Source organism: Curcuma longa, unplaced genomic scaffold, assembly GCF_044706935.1.
Source record: "Curcuma longa cultivar G26 ecotype Majalengka, Jawa Barat unplaced genomic scaffold, ITB_CL_G26_1.1 utg2646_np1212_2152390_RagTag, whole genome shotgun sequence".
NCBI classification, from domain to species: Eukaryota; Viridiplantae; Streptophyta; class Magnoliopsida; order Zingiberales; family Zingiberaceae; genus Curcuma; species Curcuma longa.
The window spans coordinates 854,471-876,457 of record NW_027435599.1 but is presented as its reverse complement, the minus strand read 5'-3'; the positions used below and the strand labels follow the sequence as shown (position 1 = coordinate 876,457).

General features: G+C 37.9%; 2 protein-coding genes and 1 long non-coding RNA gene across 3 annotated transcripts; 1 reads left to right on the top strand and 2 right to left on the bottom strand.

Moving 5' to 3' along the window:
• Nucleotides 1-7,601: 7,601 nt before the first annotated feature.
• Nucleotides 7,602-13,807, bottom strand: LOC141819950 (synaptotagmin-2-like). Its single transcript, XM_074707214.1, has 9 exons — nucleotides 12,865-13,807; nucleotides 12,079-12,320; nucleotides 11,478-11,496; nucleotides 10,185-10,390; nucleotides 9,839-9,948; nucleotides 9,646-9,744; nucleotides 9,061-9,511; nucleotides 8,870-8,968; nucleotides 7,602-7,767 (listed from the first exon to the last, which is right to left on the bottom strand). Exons 1-8 carry the CDS (start codon nucleotides 13,641-13,643, stop codon nucleotides 8,880-8,882), a joined length of 1,995 nt encoding a protein of 664 aa, XP_074563315.1. The 5' UTR covers nucleotides 13,644-13,807; the 3' UTR covers nucleotides 7,602-7,767; nucleotides 8,870-8,879.
• A 2,265-nt stretch (nucleotides 13,808-16,072) lies between these two features.
• Nucleotides 16,073-18,222, top strand: LOC141819970 (BTB/POZ domain-containing protein At3g19850-like). The gene is made up of 4 exons (XM_074707240.1): nucleotides 16,073-16,230; nucleotides 16,307-16,803; nucleotides 16,882-17,515; nucleotides 17,712-18,222. Exons 1-4 carry the CDS (start codon nucleotides 16,168-16,170, stop codon nucleotides 18,117-18,119), a joined length of 1,602 nt encoding a protein of 533 aa, XP_074563341.1. The 5' UTR covers nucleotides 16,073-16,167; the 3' UTR covers nucleotides 18,120-18,222.
• Nucleotides 18,122-21,900, bottom strand: LOC141819971 (uncharacterized). The gene is made up of 5 exons (XR_012601110.1): nucleotides 21,127-21,900; nucleotides 20,891-20,991; nucleotides 20,354-20,597; nucleotides 19,366-19,500; nucleotides 18,122-18,228 (listed from the first exon to the last, which is right to left on the bottom strand). It is a non-coding gene; the product is annotated as an uncharacterized LOC141819971 (long non-coding RNA).
• Nucleotides 21,901-21,987: the final 87 nt, after the last annotated feature.

Genomic DNA, 21,987 nt, shown 5'->3' with positions numbered 1-21,987 from the left:
ACTCTCTCTCTCTCTCTCTCTCTCTCTCTCTGTCTTGCTGTCTCTCTCGCTCGTTTGTTCTGCTTCTTCTCTCTGCTTCCTCATTCGCCACTTCGCTATCGAATCACAGAGATAGCGATCGGTCCCTCGCCGTCGATCTCGTCGTCTCCTCGATCCATAATCGGCCTGTGTTCCTACTTTCCCCTCTCAGATTTGTAGATCGTATCATCTGGCGGCAGCTCCTAGTTGACTACATCGGCTTCTTTTTGCGGCTTGCATTCGAAGGTACTTTTCTCATCCTGTGCTTATCCATTGATCTCCCCTTCTTTGATGCCGCCATCGACGAGCAGATCGATCCCTCGTACTTATCTTCTCGTTTCCTGTCTCATCGAAGAACAGAAAACAGAACTGATCTACTCGAATCTGATGCATCCTGAAAAGATAAAGCAAAATCGCTTAGGTCAGTTCATATCCCCACCATTTCCAGTTTCTAGAGAAGAAAACTTCTTATTTTGGTTAATTAATTTAGTTCAGTCAATGTTTCCTAGTTCTTCCAGGTAATCCATATCTACATCATTTCTAGTTCCTAGAGAAGAAAGTTCTCTTCATTTCTAGTTTTCTGGGGCTTTTTTTATACTAATTAATCATTAGCAAGATTGTTGATCTCAATACCTTACATGCATTTTGTCTGAAAATTATTCCATGTCCCTTCCACTGCTTGATCGTTTTTTCTAAAAAAAAAACAAAAACATTGTTTGAGTCTGAATCTGGAAATCTGTGCAAACTTAATAATTAAAGAGTAATTTGACTGTTGTCTTAACAATCAGAGTGGCTTGCACTGTACCTAGATTAGTGTAATTCAGTTGCATATGAATCAGTGTTTCTCTGACACCCTTTGAAAAACAAGTTTTACATTTGTTTTGTTTCCTGATGAAATTTCAGATCTTCAGGTGAACAATTTTAGTATATTCGACAGTACTGTCCTTTTGTCAGCGTGTGCTTACTGTTTACAATCCCATTTTATAATGTATATTTTGAATGCATTACTCTTCTTGATGAAAATTTAATAATAATTAAGGTTTATCCGATTAGATACATGCTGATATAGATCTTCTTCATTTAATATACATATTGATAGTCTAAATCTATATTTATATCACCTTAAATGCGTCTTAAATTTTTTTATTAAATATATATTTATATCATTTTAAACACGTTTTAAATTTATTTTTCAATAGACGTAACTTTAATTTTCTCTTTAATATTTTTATTTGTCATTTTGTTCATCATTGCACATCTACAATTGTCAAAACACAATATTAAACTCCATATAATTAACTACCATTTTGCATATGTATGCATATTGTAAATTAGTAATTAGCATATTTTAAACAAAGCACCTTTCTGAAAAATGCAAACCCAATAAGATGGGGGGAAAACGTTATATCTCTACTAGTGAATATACATACATGTAGTTCTTGTTTTGTGCTAGACATGATCTAATTATAGATATCATCATGAAGAATATGTATCATTTTCCTTTTTTTTTTTTTTTTTTTGCTTTCTTGATCTACTCAGCACTACTTTTAAACTGCTAGCTTGAGTATTAAATTTACTTCTTTAATATGCATCTCACAACAAAAGCTTGTTGAGGATGATGCGAGAAAGTAATATTCTTGATCTGGCATGCAAGAAGTGAGGGAAGCTTTGTTTTCCTTGTTTTTGCAGTACCACACAGTTCTTCCACTATCGGCATGTCTCGGACTGCGGCGCACAGACTGCATGGAGGCATCTGCAGGTACGGTACCTTTAGGTATGATGCAAACGCAGACTATCCTCAGCTTCCAACTTTAATTTGTCTTAATTGCATTCTTAAATTCTTGATTTTAAATAATTAATAGATTAATTGCAATTGAACTACACCTAGGCAAAAAAAAGGGGATCGAAATACTCAGACTAACATTCTGAAATTATTGGAATTTATTTGAGCAACAATAAAATCATTATCATGTGACCTTATAATCCTAAATTCAATCCAATGTGGTCTTGTATTGATGAAAACTTCGTGTGTTGAATTCTTTTTTTTCTTGTAAATCACTTTAAAGGTTGATAATCAATTAATATTCAAGAATAAATTGATGATTTGCCCTTGAGGTATAACTCAAGTGGCAAGATATGAGTGACACAAATATGAGTATATCGGATCAATTCCTAGCAAGGGCATTTGCCCGACTTAATTGATTCTTAAAAAGTTGACTATGAATGTCAGGCCATTTTATGCTTTCTGAATTTATCCTGTTGGTTAATGAAAAATTTTCATGAAATCAAATTAGTAACATCTAAAATTAATTAGTAGAGGATAAATTGATGATCATATACATTACAAAGTAGTAGATAATTGATGTCCTAACTAGGATTGCAAATAAAGCCAATTAAGTCAAATAATATGAAAATATTAATATTCAACTTTGAATTTGAAAGATATATACAATATTGAAATTTAAATAAAATTTAATTGGAGCTTAATTTGAAATTAAATTCAAACTTAAGTTTGGTTCAAATTGTTTAAACTTTGATTCTAATATAATCGAATTACAATTAGAAAATTCAAATTCAATATACTAAGACTTATTTGAATATTAATTTAATATAATTAAACTAAAATTATGAACAATAGAATAAAAATATACTTATTATATAATATAATAAAAATAATAAATATATAAAAATATTAAATAAAAGCTCACTCAAACAATCAAATAAAATATTAATTAAATATTTTTTAAGCCATTTTGTTTGCACCCTAGTCTTACCTATGAAAACCTATATATACTTTATATAGGCTATTTGGACAATGTATGATATGTTTAAAAAAAAACATTCTTTGACCCGAAGTTAGTGGAATACTCAACATTTAATTTTTTTTTAAAAAAAACTGAAAATACTGATGATAATGCCTGTGTATAATTTGATTCACCACCACTCGTTCGATCCAAAATTAACGGCCGAGATCGCGGGCGAGAAATACCCCGCACCGCCCACTAACCAGCCATCTCCTTAGGAACCGTCGCCTATGAACCAACTCGGCGACACATGTCAGTCGTCCATTGAAGCAGCGCGCGAGTGGAAAGAATTAGAAACTGAACCCCTGCACGAGGCACGAAGCGGTTCGGAAACCTGAACTGAACTGCTTCGGTTCGTGTTCCCGTCCGGTTCTATTTAAACCAGGCTTGGATCGGCTTTCATTTAGCTTTGTCACCACTTTTCCTCTACCCTCTCCATCCTCACCCACACACACACTCTCTCTGTCTTCTCTTCCTCTTCCACCCCATCTCTTTCTTGTTGAATTCTTGCAATTTTCTAGGGTTTGATGTGCACTTGGCTTGGAGAAAACTGTGGTTGGAGAGTTGAGATGATTTCGTGATAAGATTGTGGGCATGCTCTCCACAGGCTTTCTTGAACTGTGAACTCTCCCCTTTCACGATCGATCTCGTCTTCTCAGAGAGAATTCTTACACTGAATTGTACTCTCAGAAGATCGGAAGAGACCGATGAAGGTTAGCTGCCGTTGATAGTTCAAGAAAGCCCGTGGAAACCATGCCGGATCTTAATTAATCTGTTTCTGATAAGATTTGGATCTAGATTCATGATTTCATGCCGTTCAATTTCCTTGAAGGTTCCTCTGTGTTGTAGTTTTGTGTGTGAATTTTTACTCTACTTTTATGCGATTTTGGTGAGAATTGTTTTATAGCAATCGGCATTATTTATATCTCAATTATATCACTGAATTCTAGCGTTGGAGTTTGACTTTTTTATGTGAAATTTTAGTCTTCTATGCAAATTTAGTGAGAATTCTCTTGCAGTAATCGACATATATATCTCAATTATGCAAAGTTGTGAATTCATTGAATTTTAGTACTTTTAAAATTTGCTTTCGCATCTAGATCTTGCAAAAGAGGTTTCATTTGATGAAGGATGTTTTTTTTTCTTCCGTTGGTAAATTATTGCATGATTCCCGGTTCCTTTGATCTTTTGTCAGTCACCTATTGCTCTAGTGTTCGAAATTGTTGTAGATCTTAATTTCAAAAGTGGTCTCATTTAATTTTGTTGAAGAATTGTTTATTATTGCATGATTCAGCTTGCTTTTCATGCTTCAATTCACTGAATTCTAGTACTGTTAGAAGTTGTCGTAGATCTTTCAAGAATTGTTTATTATTGCACGATTCAACTTGCTTTTCATGGTTCAATAATTCATCCTTCAATTCACTGAATTATCACAAACTATTCTTAATGTCCATTGTTAACTCTTAAATTCCCATTAATTAATTCCTTCTTTTAGGCTGTAACTAAGTACACTTCCAAGACATACTGCTCACACAGTTGTCAACGACATTTACTACTGTCCTCAATGAACAAACAGTTAGCTAGCTTCTCAAAAAGGTTCGATTCACATAGTCGAAAAGCGTAGGAATAATCACTAAAGCACAAGCTTCTAAGCGAAGAAGGTCGATCGATTGGGGGGCGAATTAGTGTCATAATACACACACAATGGCAGTGAAAGGTGAGAGAGGTAAAGAAGGTGGGGAATGTGGGGAAAAGAGGAAGACAATCATGTGAGCCCTGTGCTAGGAGAGGACAATTATGTTATGGCTCACTGGCAAGTGGATTAAAAAGTCTTAGGACCTGCCAATTTTCTACCTTCACCCATCCATCCAGTAGTTTAACTACTCCTTGCCTCGTCTGCTCATTTCCTTCTCTCAACCCTTCTCCGTCTCTTGTAAAGCAAGATAAGAATGCGTACAATAGACCTTTCCCTAAACCCTCTCCTTCATTTGCATTGTATGTTGATTGTTGTCGATTGGTTCAATTCGGTTCGATTCGATTAATAAGGAGCTAGTAGTGATTGAATTGTATTCACTGCAGTAGTAGTGGTGGTGGTGAAGTTAAGTTGGGGGGTTGCATAATTTGTTGCTGAGATTTGGTGGCAAGGGACCAGTGATGGGTGCAAACCTGTCATCACATTGTTCCAGCTCAGCGTGCAATAGATGTGCAGGCACGGGAGGCCACACCAACTCTCGATCCCACCTCGCTTGTGGGAGGGGGCATCTTGGTACGTACCTTGTGCCACAACGAGGGGAATAAACGACTGCAAGCGCATTTATAATAATTAAATTAGCATTAATCTATATCGTCCAGAGAATTTTTTGCCTCTCTTGAAAAACTATTAAAATAATATTTTACTCGTAATTTGATATTCAAAATACTTTTTTTTTTGCCAACGCGACTAAAAAATTAGTACAATTTTATTTAGTTTAAGTTACTCTACGGTGGATTATAGGTGTTATTTTGATAAATTTTAAAAGTTAAGAGTATTTTTTGATTTTTCTGTCCTTATTAATTGGCTTTCATGATTCGGTCTATTTTTTTATTTGATAATTCTATAGAGTATGTGTATAAATGAATCAAATAGAATTGAATAGTTTGAAAATATTAATATTTGAGTTAAATTTTGAAAAATATATATGATATTCAAATTAAATTTAAGCTCAAAAATATAAATAAAATTTAAGTTTGAGATTGATTCAAAATTTTCAAATATTGAATCGAACAGAATTGAATTATAGTTTGAAATAATTTAAATTCAAATTAATTTAAATTTAAGTTGAGTTCGAATTATTCAAATATTAATTTAAATATATTTATAATTCAAGTTTGATTTGATTTTTACTTGTGAGCATCGAAACAATCAAATAAAATATTATGAGTTTGAATTTAATTTTAAAAAATTATGAACATATTCGAATTTGATAATTTCAAAATTTTTTGAGCCTCCTCGAAAAGCTTGAGAACATGCTCAATTCAAATTTGATAATTTTGAATAAATTTGAAGTATATTTATGTACAAAAATATTTATCCTATTTATGTACAACTCAAATTTTACAACTAAAGGTGGAGGTTGTGAGTTGGCTTCTGATCGTACCGGTTCGGTTCATAATTAATTGCGGTAGCTGTGAAAGAGAGTAGTTGGAACAAAAATAAATTTTGTGCGGTATCGTAATCTGTTGAGAATTTCTCATCAGGCCCATTTGCCAGTTGGCTCTTGTGCCCAATTGTGCAACTGCCACATTAATTTATCGACATTTTGTGCTAATTTACTGTGCTGTCGATATTATTTATGATTTAATATTTATGTTCTAAAGACTGATCATAGTGATCGTGACATTGTTTTTTGACTCTCAAGAAAAAGTTAACGCGTATAATTAATTTTTATTTATTTCAACCAGTGAATATGATTAGCAATTACTAAATGAGGCAACAAAATGTGGTTGGATACTACACTTATATAATCCTTTAAATGTTTGCATAAAAATCAAAAGAGCATTTTTTTTTCTTTCTGAATCATCACATTAATTTTTATCAAAAAAAAACATCCCACCCCACCACTAACCTCCCTTGAAATGGCATAATTATCATTAAACATATACTGTTCGGCATTATTTTCTCTTGATACACGTATTAAATTCTGAATTGATCAGCTAGTTATATAAAGATGACATACTCATATTGTAGTAACTACAGTTTCATAACTCTTACAGTGTAAATGTTGTTAAATAAGATAAGTTCGCATTATGATAAATATGAAATTGTAACTACTATAATTATGATAATAATTATGAAATTATAACTACTATAATATAGACTTATCTTGTTTATATAACTGACTGACCAATTCATGATTGAATATGTATTAAAAGAAAATAATGTTGAACAATGTATACCTGTATTATTTTATAGGGGTTGATGGGTGGAATATAGTTTTGATAAAAAAAATTAAAGGCTATGGCCACGTCGATGATTACAAAAAAAATGCTGCTTTAAGTTTTGCACTAAATGTTTTATGATAACATTGGGTTGATTCATATTATCTGTTAATAAAAATTGAAGGCGAAATTATTTTTGATTCTATACAAGCAAACTAGATAAAAGTGAAATGGAAAGATTTTTGCACAACTAATCAAATAGAACTCGTTTAATACGATTGTAGGGGAAAGAAATATTGAACAGTTTGAGCTTATTTTTTCAAACATAGCTTGATTTATTTAAATATTATCCAACTTTTAATCCGAACTTATTTATAACTTTTATATTTTTTAAACTTATTTGATTAATTAATAAACTTCTTTACTCATTTTAAGTATTTTTTTATTTATTTACAAATTGAACTAACTATTCATAAAAATTTTACTATATTTATTCACAAATATTAATAAACTCAATAATATATATCTAAATATTATTTATTTAATTGACTTTGTACATATTATATAAATACAAATAAAATTTTAATTTATTTAAAGCTCTATTTGTCCATGCCTAAAGCTCCGTGTGTAGTCTAACCCTCACAAATCCAAATGTAATAGCAAATCATTGGATCTAACAAAATTAGCAAAACCGTGTGCATCTATTACTTTCATCGCAGTCAACTATAATTTTTTAATTTATCTTTTCATAAATAATTATAAGATCGACTGTATCGACTGTGTGAAACTACTAAGATGATAGCTTCCATCTTTTTCAAAAAAATACATCTATCACACATTGCCGTGAAAAACAATAATAATAAAAAAGTCAAACTGTACGAAGGATTAAGCAAGAGTTATTGACTAAACAAAATATTACACACTAAAAATGGCCGCAGACGTGACTCTGCTCTATCAAGTATTTACAGTTGAAGGAAACGGAAAATTGTATGGTTCTTCACTTTGCACTCCCCCCAGTTACAAAAACCTGCAAAAAAAGATCAGTTACGACCTCCAACAGCCGGCATCTGATACGGAAACAACAGTTTGCAACTATTTTGGTCTGCTAGGTGAATCGATCAAATAGTCTATAAATTCCCTCATAAACCTTGATGTAATAAAGCATCGAAATTGAATCTATAAAATAATAATAAAATAAATAAATAAATAAAATGATCTAATAATACAGAACCAAGGTTGTGAATACCACCGTGTATTCATGGTCTTGATCAAATAATGGTAGGTTAATTAGTAATGTTTGAAGACTAGGCATTTCTACCATTCTCACGTATTATTCATTTTTTTTTATATTACAAAAGGCATGTAATACAAACCCACTCATAATCCATGCCCTTCGGTACTCACAAAGATATGCTACGGTCTTATGATGCAGCAGTTAATGGAGTCCCAGGTTTAGGACGACGACAATGACGATCACAATCAAATTTTATTCCATCAAGTCAAGTAATATATATATATATATATATATATATAATATCATCGTATATTATTTAATAAAGTTTATTCTAATTTATCATTGCTAATTAATTTTTTTTTAATCTTTGTCTTTCTCATTCAATGTTTGTATTTAGCGTAATATTACATCGCTTAATTGAAACATTTATTGATCGTCTAAATATAGATTTATATCATCCTAAACATATCTTTTAGGATTTTTCTTCAATAGTCACAATCTCTTTCTTTCTAATGTTTCCATTTCTTATTCTATCAATCCTCATATATCCACACATCCACTTTAATATGCTCATCTATACGATTCTCATCTTCTGCTTATGTACTCAAGTTATAATCTAATATTCAATTCCATATAACATAACAGGTCTAATTGCTATTTTATAGAACTCTTTAAATTTTAGAGATATTTTACAATCATAAAGCACAACTGACACTCTCCTCCATTTTAACCATCCTACCGATCGCAAATCTATAGAATTGTGTTAGATTGTCAACCAATGTTAAATACAAAGGAATATTCTATCAATGGATCCAAAATTTACTATTAACTAATAAAATTTAATAAACTTGTAAATCTACTTGATACAGAAAGAAAGATAGATTGCCATGGTTACCTTGGCAGTATTATGGATTGAAGAAGCCTGAACCTCCCACGTTGATAGCAATCAGCACCGCAATGCAGGTCGCCACAGCAAGCCATACCAATGCTGAATCTGCAAAACCAGTAACATTCGATGAAACAACAAAAAGTTAAAATTTATCAAATGGAATAATCAGCAGAGCATGAGGGAGTGAAGTAGTGTACCTTTAGAATTACTCGATGCCGCATTAGCATCGAGAGTCGATCCTTGTGTGATAGGGTTGCGTGCTTTTGGTATCGGAGATTCTAGGGAAGCAGACGACTCTGTGGCTTTTGGAATAGCTGTTTCAGATGAGACTATACCCAGAAATTCCTCGCTGACAAGTAAAGCTGCTAGCACATCCATGAAGGACTCTCTTTCTCCTCCGACAGGATAACCACCAAACGTTTGTCTGTACAACTCATCTGCCTGTTCAAACTCCGAGCTCTCATCGTCTGATGCATCACCGTCGGTGAGTGTCTTCTCTATTGCATCTTCTTCGTCTTCTACGTAGGCTTTATACGTGAGGCGTAGCAGCAATTCCCCAGATAGTTGCTTCCTGAAAAAATTCCACCCACCTCGTAAAGCTACGACCCTGTCGGTTGGCACTGTGTCTTGGAGGGAGCCAAGCTCGACCTGCTCATCACCAAATATCATAAATGTTAGAGTCAATTGATACTTCGGCTAAAAAACCCTAAAACCAACCCAAGAACAGAATTTGATAGTCCTTGGCCTAAGAACCAATCGAATACTACTATCTTTGGTCTTACCTCTCCAGTGCCAACGGTGAAGTCTGTGAAACCGATAGAGTCCTTCACTTGAATACATAATTTCTGTTTCCTAGGGTCTGCTACTAGAAGATGAAAATCCTGTTGACATGCCAATATAATCGTCAGTCAATGTGCTAATGGTTGTATACTACATCGGCCGCTAAAATTGGCGAGTTTGGAATCAATGGATTACCTGATTCCATATAGGTTCTCCAGGAGCGCCTATGACCGTTGTCTGACTATTCTTCTTACTTCGAATTTCTTGATCACCAAGATTTAAAACAACAAATGGATCGGTTTTCCCTGTCCATCCAAAGACACATACACTAAGACTTACATGTCTCGAACTGCAAAATTTCTTGCATAACCATAAAACTACGATACAGGAAATGTACTAAAGCATATCGTAAGTAGCTAAACTTATGCATATACTTCATCCTTGATAATCAATAAAAAGGGAATATACCCTGAATAGCGAACTTCAGTTAGACAACGTAAGATAATTAAAAAAAAAAAGGAAGGGGTAAATGGTTCAATACCAAATATAACATAAGCAAGTTCCCGAGCATCAACTAAGGTCACTGATAGCTCCCCGACAAAATCCTTATTTCCTTCTTGAATATCTTCTGTTTTAAAATTGACAGGAACAGGGACAATTGCTGTTCCCTTCTGGAAATCAAGAACAATCTTCTTTGGACGCACAAAAAGCCGAGGCAGATCTTCAGTTAACAGCTTTGTGAGAAAGCTAGTCATGAATGAGCGTAATTTAGAATTCTAGAGAATGTTATTGTCTATCGAAGCAAATGGATAATCAAAAAATATCAACCAGAAAGATTACTTGTTTTTGCCAGTACAACTTCAAGACAATAAGGTTTACAACAAAGATGACAACAACAACAACAACAAATAAAAACTCAGGCAAGGAAGCAAAAAGTACACACAGTTGATGAAACATCGTAAGGTCGGCAGAGAAAAGAAACAATTTACACCACAAAAATGACACACACACGAAAAAAGAAAGGAAGAGAGAGGTGTTCTGTAATCAATTATTTCGTAAATAAATTATCTTTTGGCATCAAGTTTGCATATGTTCAATGACATTCACTTAAGAAACTGTTTTTCAGTAAATAGGCAATGATTCCAGACTTGCAACACCATCACCTATCAAAATTATGAAGCTCAATTCAGATAGTAATCAATTCGAAATTGACAATAGTGTTATATTGGCACCCTCCAATTTTCCAAATGAAACATTCCACATTTCAAGAGGGACGGATGTCAAAACACCGTCATCCTATATTCTATTCCCATCCCATTAGCTAACCTCACTACCTCACCCATTCGTGAGCACTAATCACTTTCCCTTGCAATAACTGCACAGTAAACGCAGCTTATCAACCAACAAAGTGTAGCCAACATGAACAGGAAGTTTCTGCTCATGTATTTAATGATAAATGTAAAGAAGTGAGTATCCAACATGGGCATGGCTCCAAGTATGGCCAACACAAACTTCCCCAAGAATTTTAGATCACTCTACTTCCATCATTGTTTTTCAGATAGCCACGAAATCCACAGGCAACAAATAATCAATAGATAGTTCAGTATGTTGATTTATGGTTGTAATAAAATTATACATTAGTGCAAGACAATGCAGAGTATGCCATGAGTAGCACAAGAGATTAAACAAAGCATTAGTTGCAAACCAAGCAAATCAAATAAACAGTCGGAATTTACTTGAGTAGGCTCTAAATTCTATATTAGCGAACAATTTTGTTAATATGTGCATGAAGAAACTTTAATGTAATATGAAAATGAAGGTTGGATATACTCACAGTGAGAGTACAGGAATTGCTGGAGGAGGATCAGCAAGTACATACATAAGAAAATAGAGAAAGCGTTAGTAAGCAGAAAAAGGCAACATCTATTATTCAGATCACATCGGTATAGATGTAGAAGGGGAATAATTAAGCAGTACCAAATACACAAATGGATTTGCAGGATGTAAATACTACGATTAACATGTATATTATGATTGTTTTTTAGGATACATCTTTGTCTATGTTGCCACAATAATGATAATTTTTAAATTAATTTGCAATAACATGTATGAGCAAATATCACATGGAGAAAGTATGACACAAGACCTTTATTGTGACAAAGCCTAAACAAAAGCCATCACTTCTTCAAAATTATCACTGTGCTGTGCAATGAACTATTAGACTTCCCTTTAACAAGTTGAGTAGTACAAACTTATGTATTTAAATGTATACTTTATTACCCGTGCATGAATAACAAATATCAAGACATGCTAACATTGCAGTTCCCTGCATCATAAAAACAGTAGATGGAAATAACAAGGCAATCCAGTAGAAGCAGAAGTGCTAGTGACATGAAAAGATAAGGAAAATTCAGCAACATGGAAAGGATACAAACCCATAAGATTGAACAGACGGAATGGGGACAGCTCAAACTTGATCTTCGGAAGGGAAACAAATGCCCATGATACAGCTCCTATCCATGGTTCAGTTGGTATTAATCTTAGCTTAACCCAAAGCTCTCCATCAATATCAAAATCTCGAATGCCGACAGGTACAACAATGGGAATGATCCCAAACTTTAATGTCAAAGACAATAACATCCTAGCACCACCTGTATAACGAAGTCCAATCTGATACCTGAATTTGGAAGAGATATCTATTCTCAGTTATAAGGATTCATTAAAAGAACGTCCTTTGAAATACCAGGGCTTACGACACAAATTTAATATAAATGCTGATCTTTTTATGAAAGCATTGTCGTGTGGGACAAGGATACAAGTCATGGGACATATCAAAATCAAACTTGGTAAGAAACTGTAAGATTTAGCTTTTTTTCACTTTTCCATCCCTACTCTCTCATGTTCAAAAATGCCAAAATCAATATTTCCATGTGTGATCTTTACTTCTATTTTGTTCTCTACTCTTATCATTGTTCTTTTAAATCCTCAATCGGATAGGAATATCTAGGCATTTAACAAAAGTATATGAGACGTGCCTTTCAGCATTAAAACCATTTAACAATAGTCTAGAACAGCTTTTCAGACTTCAAGTCCATAATTGACAAACCTAGTAGAGGTTTTGCTTCAGTCTACATGCAATGTAACAGTATGACAATTGTATCAAATTGACTTGTTAGATTCTCTAGCACGATTTTGTCTAGATATAATAAGAAAAATCTTACTGCAAATCATTCACACGACGGGAAGTTCGCCTCTCCACGTTCCTCACAGATAGTGGTTCATCACCAAGTGAGAACTGCTTAATTTCAACTCTCTGCACATAGCTAGGCTTCTTAAGATTATCTATAACTGGCTGAAGCAGTCCAATGATCCAATTCTCAATCCCAGACCTGTAAACCTTCCACAACTTCACTAAAACCATGTTCACCCATTCCACCGACTCTTTCCTCTGAAGGTCTTTCTCAAAGAACATAGAGAAGCTAGTTGGAACCTGCGGCCAGGTGCCATTTTCGACATCTCGTTGCGTCTTCTTCTTCCTTGAGGTCCAAAGCTTGTCAAAGGCAACACCAACAAAGAAAAAGAACACAAAGAAACCGATGATGTTCCTGTTGATTGGGGGAGTAGGGAGGGGATGAAGCACTCCCAGCTGCGTCCTCAACTTATCCACCAAGGGGTCTTCTTCGTAGCTAGCGAAGCCGGAGGCCAACTGCTGCATCGGCCGCGATGGCTCCGATTCCCCGTCGGCCAGACCATTCTCCAGTTGCCTCGAAACCAAGATCTTATGAACCTTGGAAGTCCTCTTGGCGGAGTTCAAGAAATCGACGTTCAATCTAGGGTTATTGTTCTCAGCAGAGGCAATGACCGCGCCGCATCTCCATCTCCGGCGGGCATCGGGAACGATTCCGCGGAACAACCTTTTGCGCCACCGGCTACAAGGGAAGAGAAGCCCGGCGCCGAAGCAAATCTGCGGAAGGACCAAAAAATCCTGCGGCGGAGACATTCCAAGGGGGACGGGGGCTACACCCGATCCGATTCACGTCGGAGGAAGAGAAAGACATAGATTCCGGCACCAGTCGTCGGCGCGGACCATCCAAAAGCTACGGCTCCGGGAGTCCTCGCCGGCGGCGGAGTGGTGGCGGAGATCGAGCGGTGGCGGATATGGCGATGGATTAGGCGGCGAGGAGGAACGAAATGCGTGGGGCAACTCTTTTTCTAGAGCAGACTGGCCGGCTCAGTTCCGGTTCAGCCATGTGCTCGCCTGGGCCGGTTCGACGAGAGGTTAAATTGTCCTTATGCGAGCCGAATTGTGGTTCAATTTTGACCGGGTTTATTTCGGTTCCGTGCCTTTTTAACGAACCGGGTCAATTTCATCCACGTCGCCAAACGACGTGGACTCAATTTGCGGTATGGCCGACCAAGGTCAGTTGGGCCTCGTGCTACTAGTAAATATTTGGAATTCTTTTATTCAATTATATAATATATATATATATATCCACTGTATCTTCCTCAAAGTCCAACCACCAACAAGTAAACCCTAAACCCTAAACCCTAATGATGTCAGTGAGGAGAAGACCTTCATTAAGCCACCAGTCGGTAGTAGACTGAATACGCTTTCCTCCCTCGCGCGACGCAGAGACGATCACCGGAGGGCCGATCCGCCTGCGACCGCGAAGGAGATGCGACGCAGAGCGCGGAGGCGGAGTTGGCAAAGGAGCGTCGACGCCGGCTGAGATGGAGAGAGGATGGCGTCGTCGCTCGAGATGGCTGCTAGGGTTTGAGCGACGGACGACTTGCAGGAGGGGCGACGGTGACGGGGATACAAACTCCGCAGGACACAAAGGAAGCGGAGCAGAATCGGGAAGGCTTTCGAGCGTAGGAGGCCGATTTTGGGATCTCAGAATCGCCGTGGAGAGCAGACGAGGGAGAGGGAAGCGCCGCGATTTTGAGGTTTGGCCGCGCGATTTGGGAGAGGCGGGATTTTGTAGGGTTTCCTTCGTTTCGCCGGCCACCGTGGACAATGCGTGGACGATGCACAGTGAAACTTCTCGCCACGTCAGATGTCGCGGACGGCTCGCGGAAATGAGTTGCGCAGTATATCATATCTGTATATATATATATATATATATATTAAAAATTAAATAAAAACAACAACTACTACAATAGTGAGCCTAAACATTATCCATGATCCTAAAGAGGTTTCTACTTCTCTAGTTTTGTCCTCCTTTCGTGAATTTCTTGAACCTCATTTTCTTTGCTATCCCAATTTCACTTTCTTTTCTCTTCTCCTTCCAAGCTTTCGTGTGGTATATTTTATTGCCTTCCTTGATAGATTGATCTTTGTATATGATCCTCCTTGTCATTAGAGGAAGTAGCAACACATTCAAAGTATCCCTCGGGATCACCATAGCGTAGCAAGACAACCTCAATACCACCAAGAGGAGGAGGTTCATCAGCCTCCGCGGCTACTAGGGTATCATGGCAAAAAGACTCAAGTGTGAGTATCATTACCAAGCTATTTCAAGATCAAGCCTATCCAAGCATGTTAGTCTTTAGTGTTTGTGCTACGGCAACTGTGTCATAGAATCGTCGTGCGAAGTTGTTGCCATCGCAATTGACATTACGCAAAAGTATTCACCATCATCGTAGACCTCAGAATGCCATCTCGAGCTCATTTCGCAAGCTAGCTAACAAGCCGAGCGATATGTTTCGCTCATACCAGCCGCCTACACGAAACCACCTTCAAAACCATGGATGGATTAAACGAGCCAAATCGACCAATCTAGTCTAAAAGTTCAAGACCACCTAACCTCCCCCCAGCAAGGTGCCACTGACCAACAGTGCCCATTATTCTGTTCCATGAGAAAAACAGTCTCCAATGCTGGTCCCTCCTCCTGAATCTGCCTGCCCTTCGACACCATGAACGGCACCACCCTAACTGTAGCTCTCCAACTCCACATGCTCCTAATGGTGACAAACCACTTCAGAGAACAATCATTATTCTGTTCTTCCTAAACCCTAATCGACCACAAGAACTATACCCTCAGTCGAGGGATGCCCGTCTTCCTAACCGTGTCACAGGCTTCAGACAAAATCAATACGACTCCCCAATATGAATCCACCAAATCAGTGAACTTATCCAAAGACATATTTAACTTTCAATAATATCTAAAAAAATTCACTCAACTTTTATTATTGCGACCATGGCCAATCATTGCGGCCGCTAGCCGTGGTCGTTGGCTGCAATTCCAACCTGATATCTGACTGCCCACGAGAATTTTATTTATTTATTATTAATGATAATTCACTGAAACTTCATAATTAAATTTTCAAAAAACCTAAAATGCACACCCAACTTTTAAATATTTTGATAAATATGAAAGTCTAGATGAGTATGAAACTTATATTTTAGAAAATAAATGAGGGGTTTTAGTAAATGGGGTGATCTAATACCTTCATTGTACGATTCCCACCCTATGCTCCATCACTGAACTCCTCCCCTTCCTCCTGCACATCATTCTTCAGCGATGCAGGAGCTTTGGGATCTCAAGGTCCTCGTCAATGACCAGCACACCTTCTTCCTCCACCAGGTTCTACTCCATTTTTTCTAATTAAGGAAAGAAAAATAAAACTTTCCTTTGACAGTGATCTGAATGTTCGTCGCAGAGCGTGATCTGTGCCTTCTCAGGCAAGTTGAGGAAGCTGGTGAAGCAAGAGAGCCAGAATAAGAAGAAGAAGAAGAAGAGCATCAGCGTCGGAGAGTTCCCCGGAGGGCCCTGTGGGTTCGAGCTCGTGTCGAGGTTCTGCTACAGCAATGGAAGCATCGGCCTCACGCCCTCCAACGTCGCGCTCCTCCACTGCTCCGCCGTCGCGCTCGACATGGCCGACACCCTCCTGGAGCAGACCTCCGCGTTCCTGGACGGCGCCGCCGGATGGCAGTGGAGCGACGCCCTCGGCGCGCTCAGGAGCTGCGAGGCCTTCTTCCCCGCCGCCAATTCCTGCGGCCTCCTCCGCAGGCTCATCTCTTCACTCACCTCAAGAATACCCCTCGATTGCACCGCGCCGATCCCTCCTCCTCCTTCTTCTTCCTCCGTCTCCTCCTCCGCCGCCTCCACCTCCCCGGAGTCATCCATGGCGACGCCCTCCGACTCACTGCAGAAGAAGTAAGTCCTAACAAATAAGAAGAAGCCATCAATTTTATCGCTAGAAAATTTACATCCTCCGCGTCCGTTTTGTCGCAGAGAGTGGTGGTTCGATGAGCTCGCGGTCTTGGCGCCGATCACGGTGGAGGAAATGGCGAGGAGCTTAGAGGCGTTCATGGCCGACAACAAGAGCCTGCTCCTGACCAGGTTCCTCCTGCACTACCTCAAGTCAGTGGCCCAAAGGCCGGGCTCGAGGAAGGAGATGGAGGCGGCGGTCGGCGGGCTTGCAGAGACTGCAGTGCACGGGGTGGTGGCCATCGGGAGGTCGACGCCGGGAGCCTTCTCGTGCAGAGGCCTGTTCTGGGTGCTGCGGGTGGTCACCGGCCTGGGGGTGAGCCGGGAGGTCAGGGACGAGCTAGAGAAGCTCATGGGGCAGGTGCTGGACCAGGCCACGCTGGATGACCTGCTGGTGTCAGGCCATGGCGTGGTGTATGATGTGAACTTGGTGGTGAGGCTGGTGAGGACATTTGTGGGCGGTAGCGCCGCCGCTGGCGGCGAGGTGGAGTTGCAGAGGATGAGGAAGGTGGGGAGGCTGATGGACAAGTACTTGGGGGAGATCTGCCCTGACCAGAGCTTGAAGGTGGGCAAGTTCCTTGAGGCGGCCGAGGCATTGCCGGACTCTGCAAGGGACTGCTTCGATGGGGTCTACAGGGCCATGGACATCTACCTTCAGGTAACGAATGATTAAGTTTTCATCATGAATCTTAAATTCTAAATTCTAAATAGACACCTGTCTCTCGAGGGCCTTATAGATCTTCGTGTGGTTTCCATGCAAAAGTACACCCTTCCTAATCTTTCTTTACTTTAGGTCATGCGAGCTTGGTTTATGCTCGAAACTAGTAGTATTAATCTTTTTGATGGCTATGCAGTCGCACCCGGGGTTATCTGGCGAGGAGGTGGCGAATCTATGTCGCTGCCTCAACTACGAGAAGCTTACCCTCGAGTCCTGCAAAGACCTCGCTAAAAATAGGAGAATTCCGCCGGGAATTGCAGTGCAAGCATTGGCCTCCCAGCGATCCAAGCTACACATCGGATCCACCACCACCACAACAACAACTACTATTACTACTACCATAGAGACGACACCTTGTTCTCCGGCAGCAGCACCGGATGACGAGGAAAAGGATCGGATGAGGGAAGAAATGCAGAGGATGGAAAAGAAGGTGAAGGAGTTGGAGAAGGTGTGCAAGAGCTTGAAGGGTCGGATGACGATGATGGCCAAGAAGTCTTTAAGCCATGGCAACATAAGTAGAGGTGGAATGCCAAAGCTCTGTTGAATTGAATTAAGAGAGGTTTCCCTCTCTTTTTTTTTTTTTAATTTTTTTGCTAGATCGTTTGTAAAGCTCTTACTGCAATTCATGAATCATATACCTCCTGATCTGGAACCTGAAAGGAATGCATATAAAACGGTATTAGAAAGAGGAACAATAACCATTGAAAATTGTAGCGTAAAAGTATGAATCCATGTTGAAACTCCCAGAGAGAATCAATGCAAGATCAAGATCACAATAAGGCCAACCCTAAATCAAGCTCTCGGAAAGAATGAGCATACAAATTGTTATCTTTTGTTCGCTTCCACGAGTCATGTGAAGGCCATCATATCTACAATAGCCGCAAACAAAAACATCGCATCTTCAGCAATCAATATCTTAATGACACCATGAACCTAACCAACCTCCCCTTGTTAACAAATAAAACCTAGAATCATTGGGCAGTAAAATATAAAGATATCAATCTTCATTTTGTTTCATTTGCAGATGCATGTGTAAGTTTCCCTGAAACTTCATTATCAGGAGACATGCTCTTGCAATCATAAAGGATGATTTAGCATAAGGACAAAGATTTATTTGTAGGATCACATGCAAAGGGGGCTGATAAAACAATGCCTCAAGGGTTAGGGCATACCTTGTCTTATTTATTGGACCACTAATTTTATTTTATGTTAGCGCATTAGGAAAGCATAATTGTACTTATCGAGTAATCAGGGTGTTTTTTTCTAAAAAAAAATATGAAAGTGTCAGTCACAAAACCTTGTGCCGACGCGTTAGCAAATCTACTGGTTTCTCCACTGAAAGGGAAGATAAAGGTAAAGGAACAGCAGTTTCAGAGATTGAATGAAGTTTCAAGACTCATTTGCACAAGGGAGCACATCTGCTTCGACTATGTTGTGGAGTTTGGTTCATAAGTAGGATGGCAATGGGTCGAGCACTCGTGATTTGTAAAACTATTTGAGTTCGTATCTATTGAAATAAATAGATACACGACTTACTAAATACCTGTATAATAGATATACCAATGCTGCCATAAATATTTGAATAAATAGATCAGCAAATTCCTACAGAAGATAAAAAATTGTTGTTGATAGAAATCGAATAACAAACATATCAGACATATTACTTCTGGTTTGCGAGATTAATACAAAATTTAGTATTCAACTCTAGAGAACATAATTTTCAGATAGGGAAGATTTTGCAAATATTTTCTCAAGAGTTGGGGTTGCATGTGCAACAATTAAGAAAATACCTCTTTTTTCAGTTGGACATTGTATGATCTATCATACTTTTTTCTGATCAGAGTTGCTAGATCCATTCCACTACAATTTGAATCGTCTGCTATGACTATTTGCTCCAAATCCTCACGGGATAACCCATCATTTATCTGTTAAAGACAAAATAATTGCAGAGTTTATATTATGATTAACTTTGAGCATGTGCATATTTAATAGAGCAAAAAAGTAAAACTGTAAAATCTCCAAAACATAAAGAAGAGAGAGCAAACATTGAAACCATTATTGAACACATATGCGAAGAAAAGGACAGAAATATAATAAAACCGTCAACGAGACATGGAAATGGTGGACGTGAGAATAAAGGAACAGCAGCCTTCATTGTGAAAAAAACTACATGACATGCTAATCAAACTTTAACAGGTACTACAGTCCTGGCACCCTACTGTTCTTTGGAAATATCTAAGAGAATCGAATTTGTCCAGGTTAGCAAACAAAAAGTGCATGAAAATTCTTTATTTTCAGTTTGCAGTTTTTAGAAAATAAAAACCCCACTAAAACCTCTAATAAATTTAAACTCGTCGAAAAAAATCAATGCTAAATATTAGTTTTACATCTCCTTTTAGCTTTTAAATTTTATTTACTAGAAAAACAAAAAATAGAAAATCTTCCTTAAACAAACAAGGCCATAGTAAATATGCTAACGTTTCGCAATCCTTCCGTTCCTTCCATGCCTCATCTATGGGACTGTACTCTGCTTCTGATCAGAGGATTTGTTACCATTTGGTCTATTCACTATTTACAACTATAATCTGAGACTCCCAGCTTCTGTTCTTCTGAAAAATGACATCCTCATAAAACTGTGATGGTATCACATTAACAGATATACAGTATCATCAACTATTCAAAATAAAAACATCCTGTAAAAACATATGAGAGTTCATAAAGGTAGTTTTTGCTTGTAAAAATCCATAATGAACAAAAATGAAAAAAAAGTACATGTACCTTTTCACTTTCTTGGTCCTTGTCATCATCTTTTGAGCTGTTTGATTCAACTTTACCGTTAACTTCTCTTACAATAACCAGCCTAGAAATTTGTGCTTTTTGATGGTTACGACTGAGCTGTTGATTTATGGAATATGAAGTTCCAGCAGAAAGAAACTCTGTGTCTGGCTCTGGTCTTTGTGAAACTGTTGAAAACTTAAATTGGAAAATTTCGAGGATGGCCTGAGGTAATACTCGCTGTATCCTGCAACCAAATTACATGCTATTTAAATATGGGACGCAAATCACATTAAATCACGAAAAACCAAGTCTACAAAATGAAACGACAAAATTTCGACCTGAAAAATATAGTTACATGATAGATGACATTAACGACAGCAATAAGAGGATTGCTAGCAAGTGAGTGTATGAATTCTATTGGAACTCATAAAAAGTAAGAGGGAGGACAAATTTTTGGATTTGGATGGCAGACACAACTACAAATACCATGGATGCGACAGTCCAGAAGAGAGAATATTAAAACATGTACGGATGTACCTTGTATCATGTTCTTCTTAGAAGTCAGAATTGTTCTAGAGAAATTTCCCAAGAAGAAAAATCTAAGTCATCGCAGAGATTCCCGCCAATTCACAATCTCCCTGCACACAACACTCAAGCAAGATAATCCAGTGTAAACATCAAGTAGTAGTCTGGCAGGAATGGCAGCACCCGGGTAGCCTACCAGTCTTGTAACAGTCGACAGTGTAGAGATCAGCAAAAGATTTCATGCCTACCAGTCTTGTAAATTAACCAAAAGATTTCATGAATTCTCTTCAGACTGTACATATCATTGGAGTGTCAAACTCTTGCTTGCGTATGCAAGGGTCAGGAGCCGCATGCACTCCAACTGTGTGAAGCATCAATGAGCAAGGGAAAAAAAACTTACATATTGCATAGTTTAAGACATTTACACATGTATTTTGATTTTTGAATGAATAGTTCAATCAAGAAGAAAGAGATAAAAACAATTCTTATCGACAACTTGTGCTAGAAATCAAAGTCCTATTAACTTCTATAATAGATGAGGCAAGATCGAATGGGCATCCAGATATACCAAAACCCTTATTTTTACAGTCATGAAGCACTAAATGCTACATTGCAAACAGTATTCCTTGGATTTCTTAAAACGTGCAAGATGAAAAACCTAATTTGAGGAAACGATTTAAAGAAACGCAATCATACTGATTTGGACAGCAATAAATCCATATTGATAATAGGAAACCTTGGCACTAGAATTGCTAAAAGTCAGAAAATTGTAAGGAAAACTCTCTCCGATACCGCGCCGTAAGATCCGAACTTTACGTTTTCCAGAATCATATAATTGAAATCAAAATCTGAAAGCTCGAGCTAGAGATGTCTAAGTTTCATCATCCAAAAAGCGATAAAAGTGGGAGAAACGACGTACCTGATGGAGAGCATGCAGCGGCGACGGATCGGGAGATGCGGCGGAGAAACCCTACCGATCAGCGGCCCCGGAGACGTGCAGAAGTGGGGAGGGAGTAGGCTTTGAGATTAAGAGAGTACGGAAGGCGAAATGGACGCGCAGCGAACAACAATATGAATTATTTATATATAAATAATATCGAAAAAATATA

Bases quoted from the DNA above. Each gene is read 5' to 3' on its own strand.
- LOC141819970 (XM_074707240.1), top strand. From the start codon at position 16,168: ATGCAGGAGCTTTGGGATCTCAAGGTCCTCGTCAATGACCAGCACACC. The intron at 16,231-16,306 runs GTTCTACTCCAT...TGTTCGTCGCAG, and splicing joins ACACCTTCTTCCTCCACCAG to AGCGTGATCTGTGCCTTCTC. The intron at 16,804-16,881 runs GTAAGTCCTAAC...GTTTTGTCGCAG, and splicing joins TCCGACTCACTGCAGAAGAA to AGAGTGGTGGTTCGATGAGC.
- LOC141819950 (XM_074707214.1), bottom strand. From the start codon at position 13,643: ATGTCTCCGCCGCAGGATTTTTTGGTCCTTCCGCAGATTTGCTTCGGC. The intron at 12,321-12,864 runs GTAAGATTTTTC...TTCCAAATTCAG, and splicing joins CGTCGTGTGAATGATTTGCA to GTATCAGATTGGACTTCGTT. The intron at 8,969-9,060 runs GTACACTACTTC...CTGGTTTTGCAG, and splicing joins GGCATCGAGTAATTCTAAAG to ATTCAGCATTGGTATGGCTT.